Source organism: Pezoporus flaviventris, unplaced genomic scaffold (genome assembly GCF_033815535.1).
Source record: "Pezoporus flaviventris isolate CSIRO_AGI_PZ_B2104156 unplaced genomic scaffold, CSIRO_AGI_Pfla_v1 ptg000152l, whole genome shotgun sequence".
Lineage (NCBI taxonomy): Eukaryota > Metazoa > Chordata > Aves > Psittaciformes > Psittacidae > Pezoporus > Pezoporus flaviventris.
In genome coordinates, this window is record NW_026892700.1 from 65126 (window position 1) to 85978 (window position 20853).

Sequence of the window (20853 nt, forward strand, 5' to 3'; positions counted from 1 at the left end):
CCCGCGCTCCCCTCCCTGCCCCGGTGGCAATGGAACAAGCAGGGAAAACCCCTGGCAGCTCAGAGCAAACAAAGGGAGCTTCCTCCCCAGGGCTGCGGGAAGCAGGGAGAGTCCTGCCCGAGGGAACACAGCAGCCAGGGGCACGGTGTTCGCCCCTAGGGCACCGTCAGCATCCTTGGCCCGAGGGATGAGCAAAGGAGGCTCCGAAGCTACAAAATACATCTTTATTACAAATATAACCAGTCATCAGTCACGCAGAGGGATGCAGCAAGAGAGGGGGCTCACACCAGCAGGGGAAGGGAAGGAAAAGCAAGGCAAGGCCAGGGGAGCAGCAGCCATAGGGGCAGGGTTATTGCTTAGCAAGGGTCCTCACGGGGCTGCTGTGATTGCATAGATGGGGTGTCCCCTCCAACTCTGCCAGAGCCAGGAGGGAGCGCAGCAATGGGGATGGCCCCACGTAACACTGGGGAAAAGCTTCAATGGCACAGCGAGGTGCCAGCACCCCGCTGCAGCAAGGTGGGCAGGGGAGGAAGCACATCCACACTCCTCCTCAGCCCACGCAGCACGAGGCGAGGGGATGAAGGAGGCTGCTCCCGGCCTCTGCCAGGACACAGCAGCAGCGGGGAGCAGGGCACCGCGAAGGCTCCGGGGCTCCTCCCGAGCGCCGGAGCTGAGCCACGTCTCCATCGGGGGCTTTTTGGTATCCACAGGGAGTTTAAGACAAGGCAGAGGCAGATCCCAGCCAGAGCCCGCCGGTGTCTTTGGTAAGAGGAGGAGCAGGGCGCTCCCGGCAGCAGCCTGGCTGCGGGCACGGGCTGAGCACGCAGGGCCCGGTCCGAAGGTCCCCTCATGCACCTCAACCCTCCCAGGCACCCTCCCACGAGACAGCGCTTTCGCTCCGTCCCCACCCCATAGCCAGGGAGGCTCCCAGCAGAGCCCGGAGGCGCTGGCGTGGGAAGAGGGGCTCCAACGGGGCAGCAGCGGCAGTTCTGCCCCTCACCTCCGTGCAGGGCAGCCAACCTCAATGAGCATCCAGGTGGTTGGAGGGCAGGGAGTTACAGGTGTGATTCCTGGCAAGGGAGGCATCATCATCATCATCGTCTTCATCTTCATCCTCCTCCTCCTCATCGAAGAGCTGGTCCTCAAGGAAGATGCCACCGAGGCCGTACTCGCGCTCGTGGACAGAGACCTCGTCGCGGGTGACGTGACAGGCACCGCCCACAAAGTCAGCAAACCTGGTGAGGAGCCCCAGAGAAACACGTGATGCACACGCACCCTACATGCGTGTTGCACGTGTGTGGTGTACACAAGTGTTGCGCATGCGTGTGGCACGTGTGTTGCACGTACCTGTTGCACACGAGTGTTGTACATGTGTTGCACGTGTGTGGTGTACACACGTGTTGCGCACGTGTGTGGCACGTGTGTTGCACGGACATGTTGCACACGAGTGTTGTACATGTGTTGCACGTGTGTGGTGTACACACGTGTTGCGCACACGTGTGGCACGTGTGTTGCACGTACATGTGGCACACAAGTGTTGTACATGTGTTGCACGTGTGTGGTGTACACACGTGTTGCGCACACGTGTGGCACATGTGTTGCACGTACATGTGGCACACGAGTGTTGTACATGTGTTGCACGTGTGTGGTGTACACACGTGTTGCGCACGCGTGTGGCACGTGTGTTGCACGTACATGTTGCACACAAGTGTTGTACATGTGTTGCACGTGTGTGGCGTACACATGTGTTGCGCACGCGTGTGGCACGTGTGTTGCACGTACATGTTGCACACGAGTGTTGTACATGTGTTGCACGTGTGTGGTGTACACACGTGTTGCGCACGCGTGTGGCACGTGTGTTGCACGTACATGTTGCACACAAGTGTTGTACATGTGTTGCACGTGTGTGGTGTACACACGTGTTGCACACGCGTTGCACGTACATGTTGCACACAAGTGTTGCACACACGTGTTGTACATGTGTTGTACTCACGTGTTGTATATACATGTTGCATACATGCTATACATGTGTTGTACATGTGTTGCACATACGTGTTGTACACACGTGTTGTACATACGTGTTGTACTCATGTGTTGTATATACATGTTGCACACGTGTTGAATATACATGTTGTACACGTGTTTTACATGTATTGCACACACGTGTTGTACATACGTGTTATATATACACGTACATACATGTTGCACACATGTTGCACATACTTGTTGTACAAATACGTTGTACACCTGTTGTACATGTGATGCACATACGTGTTGTACTCACGTGTTGTTCATACATGTTGCACACGTATTGCACATAGATGTTGTACACGTGTTGTACATGTGTTGTACATACGTGTTGCACATTACATGTTGTACACACCTGTTGCACACAGGTGTTGCACATACATGTTGCACGTGTTGCACATACGTGTTGTACATACACATTGTACACCTGTTGTACATGCATGTTGCACATACATGTTGTACTCACGTGTTGCATATATGTGTTGTACATACACGTTGCACAGATGCGTTGCACACGTGTTGCACACACGTTGCACAGAGGTGTTGCACATACATGCTGCACACAGGTGTTGCACATACGTGTTGTACACACGTGACCAGTGCCATCCTGTGAGGCTCTGGCACACCAGGGCGAAGCATTCTGGCACCAGGACCTATTCCTAACCCCAACCCCAACCCCACCCCTAACCCCAACCCCATCCCCAACCCTAAACCCAACCCTAACCCTATCCCTAACCCCATCCCCATCCCCAACCCTAACCCCAACCCCAACCCTAACCCTATCCCTAACCCTAACCCCATCCCTAACCCCAACCCCAACCCTAACCCTAACCCCAACCCTAACCCCAACCCCAACCCTAACCCCAACCCTAACCCCATCCCTAACCCCAACCCCAACCCTAACTCTAACCCCAACCCTAACCCTAACCCCAACCCTAACCCTAACCCTAACCCTCCCCGTGGCACTCCCCCTGCTCCCAACCCACCGCAGAGCATCCCTGCCTCCATCTCCCCCTCTCTAAAGCCAGGATGGGAGCCCAGAGCGAGCCTGGGCTCTCAGCAGCACGCAGAGCCCCGGGCTGGCCACCCCCGTGCCGGGGCTCGTTACCTCTTGGGCGCCTGGATGCGGGACACCGCTGTCCAGGCAGAGAAATCCGGGCTCCTGCAGTAGCTCCGAAGCTCCTCGAGGGCCCTGCGGGTCTCCACCTCGCCCTGGAGCCGGAATTCCTCCTCCGTGAGCAGGCGTGGGGGGCTCGGCCCGAGCCAGGCTCCCTGCAGCCTCCTGCCAACACAGCAGCGGTCACTGCCCGCGCAGCGGGATCAGAGCCCCTGGGCCCCTCTGCCTCCTGCTCCAAGGCACCGACGCCAGGGCAAAGAGGGCACAACCCCCCCGACAGCCACCCCATAGGCTCCGTCCAGCAGCAAGAGCAGGGAACGCAGCCCTCACCTGTAGGCAGCGAAAGCCCAGTGCAATGGGTATTCCAGGTTCTTGGTGCAGAAGGCAAGGACCACCAGGGCCAAGGCGATGGGGTGGATCTGGATGCCTGAGTACATCAGTAAGAGGCCCAGGAGCTGCAGGGCCCAGGAGAGGAGGTTGATGCTGCGCTCATTCTCCAATGGGCCGTAGCGGTAGCAGATGCCGAAGCTCACGAAGCCCATGAGGAGCAGGTAACCTGCGGGGGAGCAGAGGCTGAAGGAGCCCCAGAGGAGCAGGGGCTGCAGCACCGAGCTGGCAGGAAACCAGCATCTTCTCATAGACTCATAGAATGGGACGGATGGGACCTTAAAGCTCATCCAGTTCCAACCCCCTGCCACGGGCAGGGGCACCTTCCACTGGAGCAGGGGGCTCCAACCTGGCCTTGAGCACTGCCAGGGATGGAGCATCCAAACCTTCTCCATTCAACCCATTCCAGTGCCCCAGCACCCTCACACTACGGAGCTTCTGCCTTGTGTCCAATCTGAACTCCCCCTGTTCCACTCTGAACCCATCACCCCCTGTCCCATCGCTCCAGTCCCTGATGCAGGTCCCTCTCCAGCATCCTTGTACCCCCCTCCAGGCACTGGAAGCTGCTCTGAGCTCCCCACGCAGCTTCTCTGCTCCAGCCCCAATGTTCTCAGCCTGGCTCCTATGGGAGCTGCTCCAGCCCCTGAGCATCCTCGTGGCCTCCGACAGCTCCATGTCCTTATGTTGAGGTCACCAGCACTGCTCACAGTGCTGCAGGGGGCTCTCACAGAGCACAGCAGAGGGGCAGGATCCTCTCCACGACCCACTGCTCAGGATGCAGCCCAGGCTATGGCTGGCAACCAGCCTGCTGCAGCTCCAGGGAGCCCAAAGGGCTCACACTCACCCAGCAGGTACTGCCAGTAGGTCCTGCAGATCTCCCGTAGGTTCTTGAAGATCAGCTGAAGCAGGTACAGGGAGAAGGACCAGCCCCCCACCAGCAGCAAGTAAACATGGTTCTTCTAGAGGAAGAGATGGGAGATTCAAGCTGCATACAACTTGTTCTTGTATAGCTGCATACAACTTGTTCTTGTATAGCTGCATACAACTTGTTCTTGTACAGCTGCATACAACTTGTTCTTGTATAGCTGCATACAACTTGTTCTTGTATAGCTGCATACAACTTGTTCTTGTACAGCTGCATACAACTTGTTCTTGTATAGCTGCATACAACTTGTTCTTGTACACAGGCTGTTCTTGCACAGTGTTCTTCAGACACCCACCTTGGGCAGGACCTTGGAGACCATGTAGATGAGGATGAGCAATGAAGCCAGCAAGCCAAAGCTGATCCCGGCTGAGTAGAAGAAGAGTTGGCTCCTGCAGGGATGACACGAGGTGTTTCACAGCTCAGGGGTGCACTGGTACCCAGCGCTCCTCGTGCCCAGGGCACTCACCTGCTCAGCACGTCCCCACAGAAGAACAGCAACAGGCCCAGGAAGAACACCAGGAACAGCTTCGGGTCGAAGCCTGGAAAGGGAATGAATCCGGATGGAGAACAGCCCAGCACGGAGTCCCTTGGGTGCAGTCCCAAGCACAGGGAAGCGGCAGCACCCCAGGCACCCCCTGACCAGAGCCCTACGTTTACACCCCATGGACGGACACAGGCTTCTCTCTGCAGCCCATTCTCCTCCCCAAGGCAGGACCAGCCCTCAGCACACGAGCCCCATGCCCTCAATGCCCCCTCCAGAGGCCGTACGTCGGAAGAGGACGACGCAGTACACGGTGCCGTCCTCCAGCAGCTCCACCTTGAGGCAGGTTTTCTTGCTGTAGAGGTCCACGTCGATGCTGGTGTCGTTCAGCTTCTCCTTTAGGAAGGACGAAAGGAAACTCCACACGCTCGACTCGCCCAGCTCCTCCTCGCTGCCCACTTGGGTGACCCGGATCATGCGGCTGCTGTTCACCCGGATCTGCACGGGGGAAAGGGCAGCGCACGGAGGGATGGCTCCCATGGGGACCCAAAGGACCTTCCTCCTCCTCCTCCTCCTCTCACCTGCATCCTGGTCCAGATCTCGTGCCACCGCGGCTTGTGCGTGTTGGTGTAGCAGAAGTGATGCGGGGACGACTCATGGTACACGCGGCCCTCCAGGAGCGAGATCACCGGCGGCGCCCCGGCATCTGCAAGGAGGGACGGAGCGGGCAGCGCATCCCCCGGTGTCAGCCCCGCTCCGGAGGTGGCGAACGAGAGGGCCCGTGCCCCGCTCCCGTTCCGGGCCGCAGCGCCCCCCGGTCCCCGCGTACCTGCGGTCCCCACCAGCAGCAGCAGCAGCAGCACCGGCACCAACGCGCCCCACGGCAGCCGCCGCCGTCCCGGAGCCGGTTTCATCCCTCCCGCCGCGGCCGCGCCGCCACCTTCCGCCGCTCCGCCTGGCAACGGCCACCGAGGGGCCAACGGCGGCCAATGAGAGAGGGCGCTGGCGTTGCGTCATGGCAGAGTGAAGGCTCAACTGGCCTATCGGAAGGCTGCTTGGTTTAGGAGCCTATCAGGAGCCAGGCACGCCCACCGCTGTGACCAACCAGACGGAGCGGTTCAAGCCCAGCCCATAGCAACCGCTAATCCCGCCTTAGAAACGGCTTAACAGACACACCCCTCAGCCAATCAGAGACAAGCACACCTGACTGACAACCCCGTTCTCCTATCAGAACGCGGTGTTTTTGTGCAGGGGGTCACGCGTGGGCGGGAGTTGGGGCGCGGAGCTCCGCCCCTCAGCCCCCGCACCGGGCAGCGTGCGGGGCCGGACCGGGTCCGGGGGCTCCGTGCCCCCGTTCACGGCCCACGGAGGGGAGGGGGCGAAGCGCGGGGCTCCCGCAGCCTCGAGCGGGTCCGGGCCCCGTGGGCAGCGGGCGCCCGTAGGCGGGGAGCGGGCTCGGGCGGGCTCCCCCCCCCCCCGGCCCGTGGGCGGCGGAGCCGGGAAGCGGCGGGGCCGTAGGCGGAGGATGTGCGTCAGCCGGGGGCAGAGCCGGGCCTGGGAGCGGCCCCGCCGAGCCGGACCCCCGGTTGCGGGGAGGGGGGAGCCGGTGTTGGGGTGTGGGGATGGGGCAGGACCCCAAGACCCCCAATCACGGCGGGGCACTGAGACCCGGCTGCCCCCCCCCCCCCCCCCCAGCCCCGGGTAGGGGCGGCTGGAGCCGTGCCCGGGCACGGTGTAAATAGCGCCGTGATCCCCCTCCGCAAGCCCGGAGGGGTGATGGGGGGGACGGACGGAGGGACGAGGCTTTACCGTGTCCCCCCCCGTCCAACCCCAGGAGTCACCTCCGTGGGGTGTTCACCCTGAAGCCTACCGAGGGCAGCCGGGGGGGGGGGGGGGGGGGCTGAGGCACGAAGGGGCCGCGCTCCCGGGGCATCACCGGGATAACGGCGCCGCGGTGCTGCAGGAGCCACCGATGCTGCGAGCGCAGCGGTCTTGTTCCCCCCCCCCCCCCCCTCACTCCAAGCACCGGGACCCCGTACGTGTCCCCTCCGCCTCGGTGATGGGAGGGGGGGGGCTCCTTCCCCGCCCGGTTCCCCGGTGCCACCGTGCGGGGCGCCGCTCCCCGGTCCCGTCCCCCCCCCCCCCCCCCCCTCGGGGCGGGAGGCGCAGCGGCTCCGGGAGCGGGGAGCCGGCGGGGGGGGGGGGGGGGGTCCCGGTTCCCCCGCCCGCTGCTGCCTCCCCCCGCCGCGGCCGCCCGCGCTGTGCTCGACGGGGGCGGCAGCCGCGGGATCCGCCCCCGGGGCCTCCCACGCCGCGGCGCTGCCGGGGCCGCTGCTATTTCACGGTACCGCCCGTGTGGGCGGCGCGCAGAAGCGGCGCGGAGCGAAGGAGCGAGCGCGCCCGGCCCGGCCGCGGGACCCCCCCCCCCCCGAGTCCCGGTACCCCCCGGCCCCGTCGGCCCCGGAGCTCCGGCTGCTTCCCCCCCCCCCCCCCCCCCCCCCCCCAGCGGCCGCTCACGGGGCGGGCGCAGCGGCGGGGAGGCGGCTCCAAGGCGGCGGTGAGCGACCGACGGGAGGGGAGGGGGGGGGGGGGAGCGACGGGAGGGGCCGGGGCACCGGTAGCGAGGGGCACGGAGCAGAACGGGAGCCGGGGAAGGGCGGCCCCTGCGGGAGCGGGACTCGCGCTGCGCCGTCGGGGATGGGGAGGGATGGGGCAGGCTCGGGAGCGTGTCCGACGCCACGGGGCGGGGGGGGGGGGGGGCTCTGGGAGGTGCGGGGCTGCTGCTGAAGGGATGGGGGGGCCCATTGGTGTCTTTGCTGTGTCTGAAGGAGCTGTGGACTCTGGGTCCCACGCAGCCTGGGTGCCCCGTGGGGTCTGGGGACCCTGGAGCACCGCCATCACCTCCTTGGTGGGGAGGGGGCTTCTCCTCCGTGCCCGTCGTGACCCGTGGGTCCCGCAGGCGCGATCGCCATGGCCCTGCCCCGCACGCTGGGGGAGCTGCAGCTGTACCGGGTGCTGCAACGCGCCAACCTGCTGGGCTACTACGAGACCTTCATCCAGCAAGGGGGGGACGACGTGCAGCAGCTCTGCGAGGCGGGCGAGGAGGAGTTCCTGGAGATCATGGCGCTGGTGGGCATGGCCACCAAACCCCTGCACGTCCGCCGCCTCCAGAAGGCCCTGCGTGAGTGGGCCTCCAACCCGGGGCTCTTCAGCCAGCCCGTCTCGGCCGTGCCCGTCAGCAGCATCCCCCTCTTCAAGCTGTCGGAGGCGGGCGGGCGCAAGGCGCTCAGCAATGGTCACGCCAGCCCCGGTGAGGCTGTGGGCAAAGGGGGCAGCAGCAGCGGGACCCCCCCAGCCCGGAGCCCCACAGAACCGGGGGAGAAGCTGTCACCATCAGCGGTGCCGCCGTGGCCGGGGAGGAGCACCCCTGAGTCGGAGGGCGGCGGGGACGAGGAACCGGGGGGTCCCCCTTCTCCCCGGGTGGGAGCAGCGGTGAGCAGGCGATGGGTAGCGAGGTGCTGGAGCCGGAGCTGGTGCGGACGGTGGCAGAGAGCGTGGAGCGGCTGCTGCAGAACTACCCCCGCGGCGGTGAGGCCGAGCTGCGGGCGCTCATGAAGCTCAACAAGAAGCTGGCCAAGGCCGTGGGTCACATCTTCCAGCTGGAGGACGGCGACCGGCACAAGGAGGAGGAGATCCGGCGGCACAGCGCGATCTACGGCCGCGGCGAGGCCCGGCGCCGCGAGGGCAAGCAGCTCACCCTGCACGAGGTGCGTGGCGCCCAGGTCCCGTTGTTGCTTGGGGCGGGAGATGGGGTCCGCTGGGTCAGACGCTGCCTCTGCCGTGGGGTGCTGGGGGGGTTCCCCCCCATCTCACGCACCCTCTGCGCCCCGCAGCTCATCATCAACGAGGCGGCCGCGCAGTTCTGCCTGCGGGACAACTCGCTGCTGCTGCGGCGCGTCGAGCTCTTCTCCCTCTCGCGCCAGGTAGCGCGGGAGAGCACCTACCTGTCCTCGCTCAAGGTGTCCAGGTGAGCCCGGACCTGGCAAACCCCCCATCACAAACCGGGGGGGGGGGGGCTTGGCTTTCACCCCCATCTGCGCCCTATAGCTCAGCGCTTCCCAATGGGGACAGGACCCGAGTTCCCCTTTCCCTCGTGTGGGTTGTTTTCTGCCTGGCCTCGGGCCCGCGGGAGGTGGGGTATGGCTGGAATGCCGGGGGGGGGGGGTGTGGGGTGTGTGGTGGTGGCGATGGGGATGATGCTGCTGGGGGTGCCCCCCTTCCCTCACCCCTCCCTTCCCGCTGTGCGCTGTGGCCGCGCTGCCCTTTCCCTTCGCTCGCCCCTTGTGCCACCCCCGGCTCCATCTGTGCCAAAGCCCCGATGCCGCGGCACCGCCCCGCCCGGCCCACGCTCCCCGCGGCGCCTGGCGCTGCCCGCAGGGCCCCCTGCGCGGTCACCCCACGCCTGACGCAGCCCCTTCGTGTGTGTGTGTCCCCCCTTCCCCTTCCCCTTCCCCGCGCAGGGCACACGCCGAGGACAGCGCAGCCACCGCGGCCAAGCGGCTCAAGCAGGAGGTGGGTGCGCACCCGCACTGATGCTGCCGCAGGGGGATGCGGGGTGCTGGTTGTGGGGCTTGGTGCTCGTGCGCAGCGCGGAGCTCCCCTTGCTCTCGGTGGGATGGGGCCCGTCCCCGCTGCCCTGCGCTCACTGCGCGCTCCCGGCAGGCGGGAGAGCAGAGCCGCCCCGAGCTGCTGCCGCTGCCGGTGGGGCCGGAGCCGCCGGGGGCCGTGTTCCGAGCCGGGCTGGAGGAGGACGCCGCCAGCCTCTCCGGGGAGAGCCTCGACGGCCACTTGCAGGGTGAGCTCAGGACCCATCCATGGGCAGCACCCGAACCCCCCCCCCTTCCCCCAGCCCCATCGGGTAACCCCAGATCTCGCCCTTCTCTCCGCAGTGGCGGGGGCCTGTCCCCGGCTGACGCCGCCGCCCGGTGCCGGCCCCGACGTGGCCCTGGGGCTGCCCCCGCACGGGCTCTGGAGCCGCCACATCCTGCAGCAGACGCTGATGGACGAGGGGCTGCGCTTGGCCCGCTTGGTCTCCCACGAGCGTGTGGGGCGGCTCAGCCCCTGCCTGCCCGGGAAGCCCCCGGCACCCGGTGAGCCCCCGTGGGGCAGCGTGGGGGGGGGGGGGGGGGGGGGGGCAGCCGCATTGTTCCCTATGGAAGCATCTCCCTGATGCCACCCCCCCCCCCAATCCCCGATTCTCCCCACAGAGTTCGAGGACGGGCTGGCAGAACGGGGTCCTCCGGCCCCCCCTGAGCCCCCCCGCGGCACCATCAAGGTGGAGCAGGAGAGCAGCCGGCAGTGAGGCCCCTGCAGCCCCCCCCCCACCATTAACGAAGCAATAACGTGCTGGGGGACGGGTACCGGCGGTGCTCCGGGTGCGGGGGGAGCCGGTGAGGGCCTGGCCACAGCCCCCCCCCCCCCCCCCCCCCCCAAGGACCCCATCCTCTCCCGCACCGATGCTCTGGTTACCTCAGCCGCGGCGGGATGCGCGCCCCCCCCCTCCTCACCCCACAGCAGCAATACCCTGGTCCCACCAGGCTCTGAGCCCCCCCCCCGGGGCTGGGGGGAGCCCTCGATGGACTCGAAGCTGCTGTACAGCCCCCCCTCGGCTCACCCCTTGTGCTGACCGTCCCGTGTGTGTGTCCCCCCCCGCCGCCCCAAGGCCCCTTTGGGTGGGCAACCCGTGCCCCCCCATCACCGCACCGGAGCCACGTGCAGCACCGTGTGCTCCCACATCAGCGCCACCCCCCCCCCCGCAGCACCCCCGCACCACCCGCCCCCCCCCTGCAGCACGCACCGCGTTGTGACCCCCCCCCTTCCCACTCCTCCCTCCCCACACACCCGTTGTGACCCCCCCCCCGCAGCACCGCATCACCCACGTGCAGTGTTTCACCTCTAAATCCCCCCCCGCACCCCCCCATTTACCTTCATGTACGGGGGTCACGCGTGTTGCGGGGGTCACGCGTGTGCACCCCCTCCCAGCACCATGTGGGTGGCATTTGATGGGCACGGGGATGGTGCTGCCCCCCCCCCCCCTTCCCCAGCCCCTTGGGGTCTCTCCTGTCCCCATAAGCGGTGCCCAGCCCCGGGGTCCCCATGTCCCTGTGTGTGCCCCCCCCCATAGGACTGTGGTGTCTTTCTCGAGCGTTCGCGGCGCCTCCTCCTTTGTAACGTGTACAGGAGATTATTTATTTTGTTATTTGGGAATAAAACTTTATTTTATGGCTTATGCCCTGCCCCCCCCCGCACCCCACTGCAACCCCATTCCCACCTTGGGGGGGGGGGGTGGGGGGCACCTCACAAACCCCAAAGCAAGCGCTATCTCTGGGCTCAGTGAGGGGGACCCAATGCATGTCCCCTGGGGGGTCCCTCGGTACAGGGTGGCAGCTCCAGACCCCAAAGTGCAGCAGATTCACCCGAGTGTTACCCAAAATCCGCCCCCCCTCCCCCAAAGCTGTATCAACCCGGTGATGCCTTGGAGGGGGGGGGGGGCACAGTCCAATGTCCCCTCCCCAGCATCCCCCTCACGTGTGCCCCGGGCGGATGCTGTCATCCCACCGGGAGTCCCCCAGGCCCCAGCCGGAGGCATTGGGGTACCCGCTGTGCTGGGGGGGGGGCGGGAAGGGGGGCCCCTCCGCTGCCATCTCCTGCAGGAACTGGTCCAGGTCGGAGCAGGGCGGCTGGTCCATGCTGGGCAGCCTGGGCAAGGGAGGCACAGGGTGATGCAGGGCATCCCCCCCCTCGGGCACCCCAGTGGTGTGTCCCCATCCCGTCCCTGTCCCGTCCCCCCCCGCCATGTGCTTACCACCTCTGGGTGCTCTGCAGTGAGTCCATCAGCGTCAATGGGGCCAGCTCGAGCATCTCCTCATCCCGGGGCTCCGGCGAGGGCCCCCCCGACAGCATCTGTGAGGCCTCCCCAGTCATGTACTGGTTGGGCATGAAGGGCCTGGGGGGGTGTGTGTGATGTAAGCCATGGGGTACCCCCCTTGGTGCTTCCCCAGAGGGGAAGTGCTTGGCTGGGTCAGCAGCAGGGTACTGGGAGCACTGCTCAGCCAGGAAAGGTCCCTCGGGGTGGGAGAAGGGGGGGGTTAAGCTGGGTACCCCCCCTGTACCCACGCTCTAGGTCTTACAATGGGTTCCTGAAGGTAAGGTCCTCGCAGCGAGGCAGCGGTGGGTCCATGGGCAGGGATGGAGAAAGCATCGGGGATGTGCTGTGGGGAGGAGGAGCACATGGGGCAACACTTCCCTCCATGGGGGCCATGGCGGGGGGGGGGGCTCAACCTGCCCCCAGTGCCTTCAACCAGCACCGCTCCTACCTGGGGAAGGAGGACCCGAGGTTGTTGGTGACCATCACGTTGATGCTGCTCTCAGCCGTGGGGTAGCCCGTGGGGATGGGTGGGGGGCAGAAGGGAGCGGGGGGGCTGCAATGTAGACACATGGCGGTGTTAGCACCCCCCCCTGCACCCCGCTGCGGCTGCCTCTGCCCCAGGCACTCACCACATGGGGCTGGGGACCGGCTGCAGGCCCTCGGGCTGCAGCATGGGCAGGTTGAACATCAGAGCCGGGGGGGGCCCGGGGAGGGTCCCTGCAGCGCTCTGGGGATGCTGGTCCCTGCAAGCGCATCGTTGCCATGGGCACAGGGCTGGTGTGGTCCAGCCTCTGGGCACGGGCAAGTCAATGCTCACAGATGTGCTCCAGTGCAGCCCATGGGGGGGGGGGGGGGGAGATTTGGGATCCCTATGGGAGGCTCAAGATCCCTATGGGGGATCTTGCACCAACACCCACCTTTCTCTTTCCACCGTCATCTTGATGGCGGTGGAGACATAACCCCGGCCGTCCTTGCCTGTCTGCTCTTCTGCTCCGGGAGGAGAAGCATCCATCACCCACCACCGCAGCCATGCCAGCCCTCCCTGCCCCTTGGCCCAAACCCCTCTGAGCTCCCCATAGCGCTGCCCATCTCAGCTCCCCTCCTGCTCACTGTTGTAGTGGCTCCCGAACGCCTGGTCCTTGGGGGTGTTGGGGTAGAGGTTGCGGAGCTGCCCCAGGTCCCGGATGCGGTCGCCAAGGGAGCGGATGGACAGGTCCTTGGCAGAGAAGGGTTGGATGTTCTCCACCTGGCTGGAGCCTGAAGGGAGACAGCACCAGGCTCCATCGTGAGCCCGCGACACCCGCTGTCCCAGGCACCGAGAGCAGCCCCCGTGCCCCCCACAGCGCACCGTCCTTGCCCCGGATAACGTAGGCAATGGTGACACCCCCGATCTCGGAGTCGCTGAAGCGCAGCAGGAAGGTCCCGTCGGGCTCGGTGCTCAGGAGCTTGCAGACGTACTGCTTGCTGATGAAGCCAATGATGAGCCTGCAGGGATGCGCAGATGGGAGCGGGGAGCCCCAGGGCTGGCCCTGGAGCTGCTCTGGAATCCCCCTTGGCCCCGGGTACCCACCTATCGGACCAGTAACTCTTGAGGCACCTCTTGGTGAGGTCCAGGACTCCATCAAACCACTGCCAGAAGGTGAATCCCCGCCCGGGCAGGATCTCCTGGGGTAGAAGGGAGGGTGTGAGGATGCCCAGGGCCACGCTGGTCCCTGCTCACCCAGACCAGCGCTCCCAGTGACCTTGTTGAACTGGGCCCAGGACACGCTGCGGCTCTGGAAGTCCTCGAGGCTGGCACTGTAGTCATTAAAGATCTTCTGTGCCAGGAAGAAGTAGTGCTCCTTGAGGAGCCCTTTGGTGGTCTGCACCTCGGCCATGAACTTCAGGTTCAGCGTGTCGCACATCTTGTCCCAGGGCACCCGCTCGGCCACCACGAAGGGCACCCGGTCCTGCGGCAGAGCAGGATGGGGTCAGGATGCGTCCGTCCCAAGCCCAGCATCCCGGCACCTCCTCGTCCCGCGGCACTCACGATCTCGGAGAAGGCGTTATCCCACAGGACCGTGGCTTTGGCGTTGTTGTCCTGGTTCCCATGGACAATGACCACGATGGGCAGAGACAGGACCTGGGGGCAGAGACAACGCCCCCCCCCCCCATCAGTCCTGAGGCCACCCTGAGCGAGGTGGGGCTGCCCGGGATGGAGCAGGGTGGCCCACAGGGGACATGGCATTGTCCAGCCCTATCCCATGGGAATGGCGCCGGTACCTGGAGGTGGATGGAGAGGTTGCTGGCGGTCAGGGCCACGGAGGTGCTGAACAGGACCGCGCACTTCTCCTCCGTCACCGACTCGGACCCCTTGCGCTCACAGCGCTTGATCTTCTTCAGCAGCTGGGTGGGGGGAGAGCTAAGCATTGCCCCTGGGCCTTGGGGACCCCCATCCCACCCCATCCCATCCCATCCCACCCCATCCCATCCCATCCCATCCCATCCCATCCCAAAGCTCCTATCCCATCCCATCCTATCCCAAAGCTCCCATCTCATCCCATTCAATCCCATCCCATCCCAAAGCTCCCATCTCATCCCATTCAATCCCATCCCATCCCAAAGCTCCCATCTCATCCCATTCAATCCCATCCCATCCCACCCATCCCACCCCATCCCCATCCCAAAGCTCCCACACCATCCCAAAGCTCCCATCTCATCCCATCCCATTCCAAAGCTCCCATCCCACCCAATCTCATCCCATCTCATCCCATCCCATTCCAAAGCTCCCATCCCATCCCATCCCATCCCATCCCTTCCCATCCCATCCCATCCCATCTCATCCTAACTCATCCCATCCCACCCCATCCCATCCCATCCCATCCCACCCCATCTCATCCTATCTCATCCCATCCCATCCCAAAGCTCCCATCCCACCCCATCCCATCCCATCCCACTCCATCCCATTCCATCCCATCCCATCCCACCCCATCCCATCCCATCTCATCCCACCCCATCCCATCCCATCCCATCCCATCCCACCCCATCCCATCCCATCCCATCCCACCCCATCCCATCCCATCCCATCCCACCCCATCCCATCCCATCCCACTCCATCCCATCCCATCCCATCCCAAAGCTCTCATCCCACCCCACCCCATCCCTCGCTGATGGCCCTCACCACGTTCTTGAAGTTGGCGCAGCAGGTCCCGCTGGTGGGGTTGGTCTCCAGGGCCACCACGTTGTGCATGATCTCCCCGGTGCTCTCGCTGGGGCAGAGGAAGGGGTCAGGGGCTATGGTTGACCCCTGCAGCCCCCTCGCCCTGTGCTGAGCCCCCGGCCCCCTCACCTGAGGGTGCTGCTGTAGGCGCTGAGCGCCAGCTCCCGCGCCTGCTTCTCCGTCACCATTTCAGCCCGCACCATGTAGGGCTTGGCCGATGCCTTCAGCAGCCGCGGGCCCAGCAGGAACCGGACGCTGGCTTGGAACTTGGTTTGGGTCTTCAGGACCTGTGGGGGCTGCTTCTCCACCAGGAAGGAGCTGGGGACACAGGTACCGATGGGGCTCAGCACAGCACCCCCCGCTGCAGACCCCCCTGCACCCCAATGCCACCGTTACCTCTTGACCAGGCTGGATAAGACCTCGTTGAGCCGCTCCCGGAGCCTGGGTACCAGCTCAGCCCCCAGCTCCGCGCTCGCTCCCATCACTTGTTGATGCAGCTGGAAGTGAACCTCGACCAGGTTCTCGCACCTGAACCAAGGGGAAAGGGGGAGCCCTCAGCCACGGCCCTGCTCCGGGTCCCCCATCCCTGCCCTTTGCCACTCGCCTCTTCTGCAGCGGAGCCAGGTTCTCCTCAAACTGAGCCCCATTCCCTGCCAACTGCTGCTGCCTCTTCCAGATCTGGATCCTCTTCAGTACCTGCTGCTTGGCCACCTCCAGCTCCTTCACAGCCTCCAGGATGAGGGTGGGCAGCTCCTGTGGGGCATCAACCCACGGCCCTGTGCCATCTCCTGCAGGGCACCAAACCCAGAGATGCTCCTCTTCCCCCTGGTACCCAGACCCCACTCACGCTCTCCGGGGCTTTTGCTTCCGTCTTTAGCTGTGGGTCCTGCAAAGAGGCTGTGGAGAAGGATGGGGCAGCCCCGTTAGTGTGGGGAGATGGTGTCTGAGTACTGCAGGACACGCTGCCCCGTGGGCCCCCTCCTGATGCACCCCCTCACCTGTGGGACCATCCCGCAGCGCCTGGATCCGGCGCACGCGATGCTGCAGCCGCTGCAGCCCCACGTTGAACTTGAGCTCCTCCTGCCGCCGGTGGAAGCTGAGCGGGAGGTGATGGTCCTGGGGCAGAGCAGAGCCTGGTGAGCAGCGCCCAGAGCCCACCCCACGCCCTGGGGTGCCGCGGGAGGGGAGCAGGGACCACGCACCCTCTTGAGCACAGCGGCTTTCTCCCCATCCAGGATGGCTCTCAGGACGGACACCAGGCGCAGCGGGTCCCGCCGGTACATGTTCTGCATGGATGCAGAGCCTCAGTGGGGCAGGATACGATCCCTGCATCCCCAGCATCCTCCCACCCCGTCCATGCGTTCTGGTGCTAAGTCAGGTTATGGGGTTTCGTGACCCGCTCCATGGGAATGCTGGTAATTCCCACCCTGAGCTGTGCATCGGAACATAAACGAACCCATTTGAAATGGGAACCGGAGCAGGCAAACAGCCCAACCAAAGCAAATCCTCTGCTGCTGCCAAGTATCCCAAGCCTGACACCCAGGGAAGAGCCTCCCTGCTGGCCTGGCCCGGGTGGATCCATGCCTTCCATAGGACGCAAGCAGAGGAATTTCCCTGCTGGCTCCGCTCCCTGTGTCCCACATCATCTCCTCCGGCCTGCACACGCTTCCCACATCAGCTGCTTCCCAAACCAGGAACGTCGGATGCTTCCCATGCAACCAAGCCGGACCCTCTGCTCCTGCCCCATGGCTGGACACAGCACCGGGGGACAGAAGGGCCGGGTTTGGTCTCCCACCAGCCAGCTCCAGGGCTTTGCCTCCCTTGGATGCGGCAGGGAGCTCGGGAGAGATAAGGGTTTGCTGTTATGGGATGGGGAGGAGGGAACGCGGGAGGGTGGCTCTCGTTTCAGCGCCCTCAGCTGAAACAGCTGCGTGTTTTCCTATGGCAGCCTCAAAAACCTTGGGAAAGCCACCCCGCTCCCTGCAAGTCCTGACTAAAGCTGAGCCCTTCCCAAAGGCTGGATATTAGAAGTGTCTGTTACCCAAAAAGCAGAGCTTGCAGCCAGAATGAGCAGCACTCAGCCCTTATGCTAAGAGCTTCGCTGGCAGCAGAGAGCAGAGGGGTTAAATCTGCAATCAGAAGGTGGAAGAGAGACAGAAAGTGGCTCAAACAGAGCTCGGCACGGAGGGAAAGCCCAGGAAAAGAAACCCAGCGCACGCCCCTGCCCATGCCCATGCCCATGCAGCAGGAGGAGCCGCGGCACGGCGCAAGGCTTGGCACGCAGCACATGGTGGGGAGGAAGGAGGCATCGAGTGCTCAAGCAGAACATGGGGAACATCTGGTGAGGAGGGGGCTGGCAGCGCCCCAAAGCCCCCCATGGCTGAGTCCACGCAAGCTCATTGCTTATGGATGGCGCTGGCCTTCCACGCGGGGGGCACCGACCCCTTCAAGCAGCGCCTGAACCAAATCCGAAGCAGAATAGAACCAAACGGAGCCCGGTGTGACACAGCCCCCAGGAGCCCCGCGCCCAGCGCCACGCACCTCGATGCCGTTGACTTGCTGGAGGATCTGGCACTGCTGCCCATCGCTGCTGGCAGCGCTGCGGAGCTTCTCCAGCATGGCCGAGAGCATCCCGCTGGCCACGCTGGTGCAGAAGGCATCCGAGCCATTGATGAACTCCCTGGAGAGGGAAGCGGGGCTTGGTGGACGGGCAGGAATCCTCCATCCCCTGTGCGACCCTGAGCCACACACTTGCACCATGGAGGAGGGGGACAGGCGCCTGCCTGCTGCCACCCAGTGCTGGCTGTGCGTATGGGGGCCATTTGGTGCATGAACGAGGGCAAGACGGTTCCCTGGAGAGGATGTGACCTCCCAAAACCTCTCTCAAATGGGCATCTGCCTCCACCATAGAATCCTGGACTGATTTGGGTTGGAAAGGACCTTAAGATCATCCGCTTCCATTCCCCTGCCATGGGCAAAGATGCCTCACAGTAAACCAGGTCGCTCAAGACTCTGTCCAACCTGGCTTTGAACGCTGCCAGGGATGGAGCATTCACAGCATCCTTGGGCACCCTGTGCCAGCACCTCAGCACCCTCACAGTAAAGAACTTCTTTCTTATACCGAACCTAAACTTCCCCTGTTTCAGATTAAACCCATCACCCCCTTGTCCTATTGCTACAGTCCCTGATGAAGAGACAGCGCCTCCGGGGCCTCACCAGGGCTGGTTCTCCAGCCAGTCAGCCAGGACGCAGCGCAGGCTATGGGGAAACTCCGTGAAGAGGCCACTGAATTCCTCCGGTGGCATATGGGAGATGATGCTCCAGAGGGACATCTTGGGGGCTGTGGAGAAACAGGAGAGGGGCCATAGGGCAGCACCCAGAGCCCCCAGCCCAGCGCCTCCGAGAGCTGCTGCTTGTCCCTGCACCATCTGAACCTGCTGCTTGTCCCCGCACCATCTGAACCTGCTGCTTGTCCCCGCACCATCTGAACCTGCTGCTTGTCCCCGCACCATCTGAACCTGCTGCTTGTCCCCGCACCATCTGAACCTGCTGCTTGTCCCAGCACCATCTGAACCTGCTGCTTGTCCCCGCACCATCTGAACCTGCTGCTTGTCCCCGCACCATCTGAACCTGCTGCTTGTCCCCGCACCATCTCAACCTGCTGCTTGTCCCCGCACCATCTCAACCTGCTGCTTGTCCCCGCACCATCTGAACCTGCTGCTTGTCCCCGCACCATCTGAACCTGCTGCTTGTCCCCGCACCATCTGAACCTGCTGCTTGTCCCTGCACCATCTGAACCTGCTGCTCCGTGGGGTCAGGGCTGCTGCAGAGGAGGAGGAGCAGGAAGAAGGAGCTGATCCAGGATCAGCCTCTTGGGCAATCCTGGCCCGGCGGGCAGCCAGCTTGTGCCTCAGTTTCCTGCATCTCTGGGGAATCCCTGCGCCTTCAGCCGTGGGCAATGTTCAGGGACAATGGGGAGGGATGGGTGAGCGCTGCCGGTCTCGGCGCAGGAGAGATGGGAGAACCAGTGCGGGAGCCGGAAGAGCGTCAGACTGCTCCGCTGCTCCCCAGAACCACCCCGAACCATTCCCCAGCCTCTCCCCCCCCCCATGAACAGCGGGGCCATGGAAAGCACGAAGAGGCCTGGAAGGAGGCGCTGGATGGGGAACTCCGCAGGGAATTCCAGCGCCCGGGGGCGGGCGGCGCCGCGGCTCCTCCAGCCCCCGGCATCGCGGCTCCGAGAATCCCTCCCTGTGCCCAGCAGCCTGCCCGCTCCGTGCCGCTTCCAAAGGGCTCCATCCCCGTCCTCCCACGGCCCCGCTCCTAGGAGGAAAGGCAGGGGGGGGGACGCACCTCGCTGCCGCTTCCCCGGGGGCAGAGGCCGGATCCTGCGGCTCGGACACGTCCGGGATGGCTCCGGGACCCCGAGGGTTGGCTTCCCGTGCCCCGGCCGCAAACAGGAGCCGCCTCACGTCACGGCGGCGGAGGTGGAGCTGCCGGGGAGGCTCTGAGGAGCCGGGCGAGGGGAAGGAAGCGGCCGTCACTGGGGCAGCGTCGCCCCGAGCGCGCAACAACCGCGCCGCGGCTGCGGCAAGGGACAGCCCGGGGCTGCCCTCGTTCCGGCCGTGCCGTCGGGGAGCTCGCGGCTGCCGGGATGCAGGGAAGCAAGAGGGGAAAAGCGGCCTCTGGTGCAGGGATGCAATCCCCATCCTCCCCTCTTATCTGAACACAGATTCAAACCTGTATTTCTGCTTGGGAGAAAGCTGCTGGCTGGGAAGCGGTAACCTGGAACCTAAAGCTGGGCATGCCTGAATATGCTCAGAGGCTGCAGGAGGTGCTGTGCTCCTCCTCCCCGGTTCCCAGCTCCCTTCCAACCCAGGGGACAACGGCTCGAAGGAGCTCCAAGGGTGGGGACAGGCCCGTCCCCTCCTGGCATCCATCACAGCAGCTCCTTCGGCTGTTCTCTTCCTCTCCTCATTTCCATGTTTTCCTCCTCTGCTCTTTCTGCAGAAGAGCGTTTCCCTGCCAAGACCCAGCACCGCCACAGGATCAGGCCACGCAGCGTTTGCTGCATCAGCACCTCCACAGCGCCTTGGACAAGGAAACAGGGGGAGTGACTGGGGACAGAGCTCCAGACCCTTGCCCCAGGACAACCACGCACCTGCCCCAACCGCTGCAGATGCACCCCAACCTCCCACAGGGCTCATGCACCCAAGGTGGCACTCGAGAGCCCAGGCTCCCATGGCAGCGAGTGACCAGGCCTGATGGAGCAGCAGGGACATGAGATGTGGCCGGGGAAGTCACTTTCGGGCCCCCAATGGGACACGTGGGAGCTGCCTCCCGGGGAAAACCCGCGGCAGGATACGGCCCTGGGGTGTGCCCCATGCCCGCTCCCCCTGCCCAAACCACCCCGGCGCAGCCGCTTTCGCTTCCTCCTCTACCCCAGGGGCCACTTTGCCTCCTCGGCAGCTCTGGTGGAGGAACCGGGGTGCAGGAGGGGGGGGGGGGAATCAGGGACCCCCAGTGCTCTGAGCAGGGGCTTTCTGCTTACAGGAAAACCAAGTCCCCATCCTAGAGGCCAGAGCTGCCATCGCCCTCACTGCTGTTACTCATTAAGCACAGGCACCTCCTGGCAGCAGAATGCAGCCCCTACCCTTAGGGACCGGGAGGGACCCCACTCCTGGCCAGCTCCCCCCTGCCCTTGGCCACGTCCCAGCCCAGCGCCGGGAGCTGGCAGCCTGTGGGTACGCGCATCCCTCTGCCCCCTCCTCATCCTCCCGGGCACGGA

At 64.7% G+C, this 20853-nt stretch overlaps 3 protein-coding genes across 4 annotated transcripts; 1 reads left to right on the plus strand and 2 right to left on the minus strand.

Moving 5' to 3' along the window:
* Positions 1-206: 206 nt before the first annotated feature.
* NEMP1 (nuclear envelope integral membrane protein 1) lies at positions 207-6871 on the minus strand. Its single transcript, XM_061479555.1, has 10 exons — positions 6809-6871; positions 6246-6492; positions 5520-5893; positions 5226-5436; positions 4924-4996; positions 4753-4846; positions 4377-4491; positions 3476-3701; positions 3137-3310; positions 207-1235 (listed from the first exon to the last, which is right to left on the minus strand). The coding sequence occupies exons 1-10, from the start codon at positions 6869-6871 to the stop codon at positions 1022-1024; spliced, it is 1791 nt and encodes a 596-aa protein (XP_061335539.1). The 3' UTR covers positions 207-1021.
* Positions 6872-7423: 552 nt separating this feature from the next.
* On the plus strand, positions 7424-10651 carry NAB2 (NGFI-A binding protein 2). The gene is given in 8 exon segments (XM_061479550.1): positions 7424-7495; positions 7898-8407; positions 8410-8705; positions 8832-8965; positions 9459-9510; positions 9661-9793; positions 9888-10088; positions 10206-10651. Coding segments are annotated over 7 exon segments (1410 nt in total). The 5' UTR covers positions 7424-7495; positions 7898-7908; the 3' UTR covers positions 10301-10651.
* A 776-nt stretch (positions 10652-11427) lies between these two features.
* Positions 11428-18422, minus strand: STAT6 (signal transducer and activator of transcription 6). 2 transcript variants are annotated; one of them, XM_061479519.1, is made up of 21 exons: positions 18282-18422; positions 17607-17745; positions 16268-16351; positions 16064-16181; positions 15913-15962; positions 15670-15818; positions 15462-15593; positions 15195-15383; positions 15027-15114; positions 14129-14251; positions 13896-13988; positions 13609-13815; positions 13437-13531; positions 13215-13351; positions 12977-13123; positions 12784-12853; positions 12496-12609; positions 12315-12419; positions 12129-12209; positions 11804-11944; positions 11428-11697 (listed from the first exon to the last, which is right to left on the minus strand). In XM_061479519.1, exons 1-21 carry the CDS (start codon positions 18395-18397, stop codon positions 11523-11525), a joined length of 2553 nt encoding a protein of 850 aa, XP_061335503.1. In that variant the 5' UTR covers positions 18398-18422; the 3' UTR covers positions 11428-11522. The 2 variants fall into 2 exon arrangements, with proteins under 2 accessions (XP_061335503.1, XP_061335504.1); XM_061479520.1 differs by lacking the exon at positions 11428-11697 and having other exon boundaries at positions 11829-11944; positions 12111-12209; positions 15904-15962.
* Positions 18423-20853: the final 2431 nt, after the last annotated feature.

Excerpts from the sequence above, each read along its gene's own strand:
- NEMP1 (XM_061479555.1), bottom strand. The coding sequence starts at position 6,871 with ATGCCCCGGGAGCGCGGCCCCTTCGTGCCTCAGCCCCCCCCCCCCCCC. Across the intron at positions 6,493-6,808 it reads CCCCCCCCCGGCTGCCCTCG|GCCCGGCTCTGCCCCCGGCT; the intron begins GTAGGCTTCAGG and ends GGCCGCTCCCAG. Across the intron at positions 3,311-3,475 it reads TGGGCTTTCGCTGCCTACAG|GAGGCTGCAGGGAGCCTGGC; the intron begins GTGAGGGCTGCG and ends CTGTGTTGGCAG.
- STAT6 (XM_061479519.1), bottom strand. The coding sequence starts at position 18,397 with ATGTCCCTCTGGAGCATCATCTCCCATATGCCACCGGAGGAATTCAGT. Across the intron at positions 16,182-16,267 it reads AAGCCGCTGTGCTCAAGAGG|GACCATCACCTCCCGCTCAG; the intron begins GTGCGTGGTCCC and ends GCTCTGCCCCAG. Across the intron at positions 11,945-12,128 it reads CTTACCTTCAGGAACCCATT|GCCCTTCATGCCCAACCAGT; the intron begins GTAAGACCTAGA and ends ACACCCCCCCAG.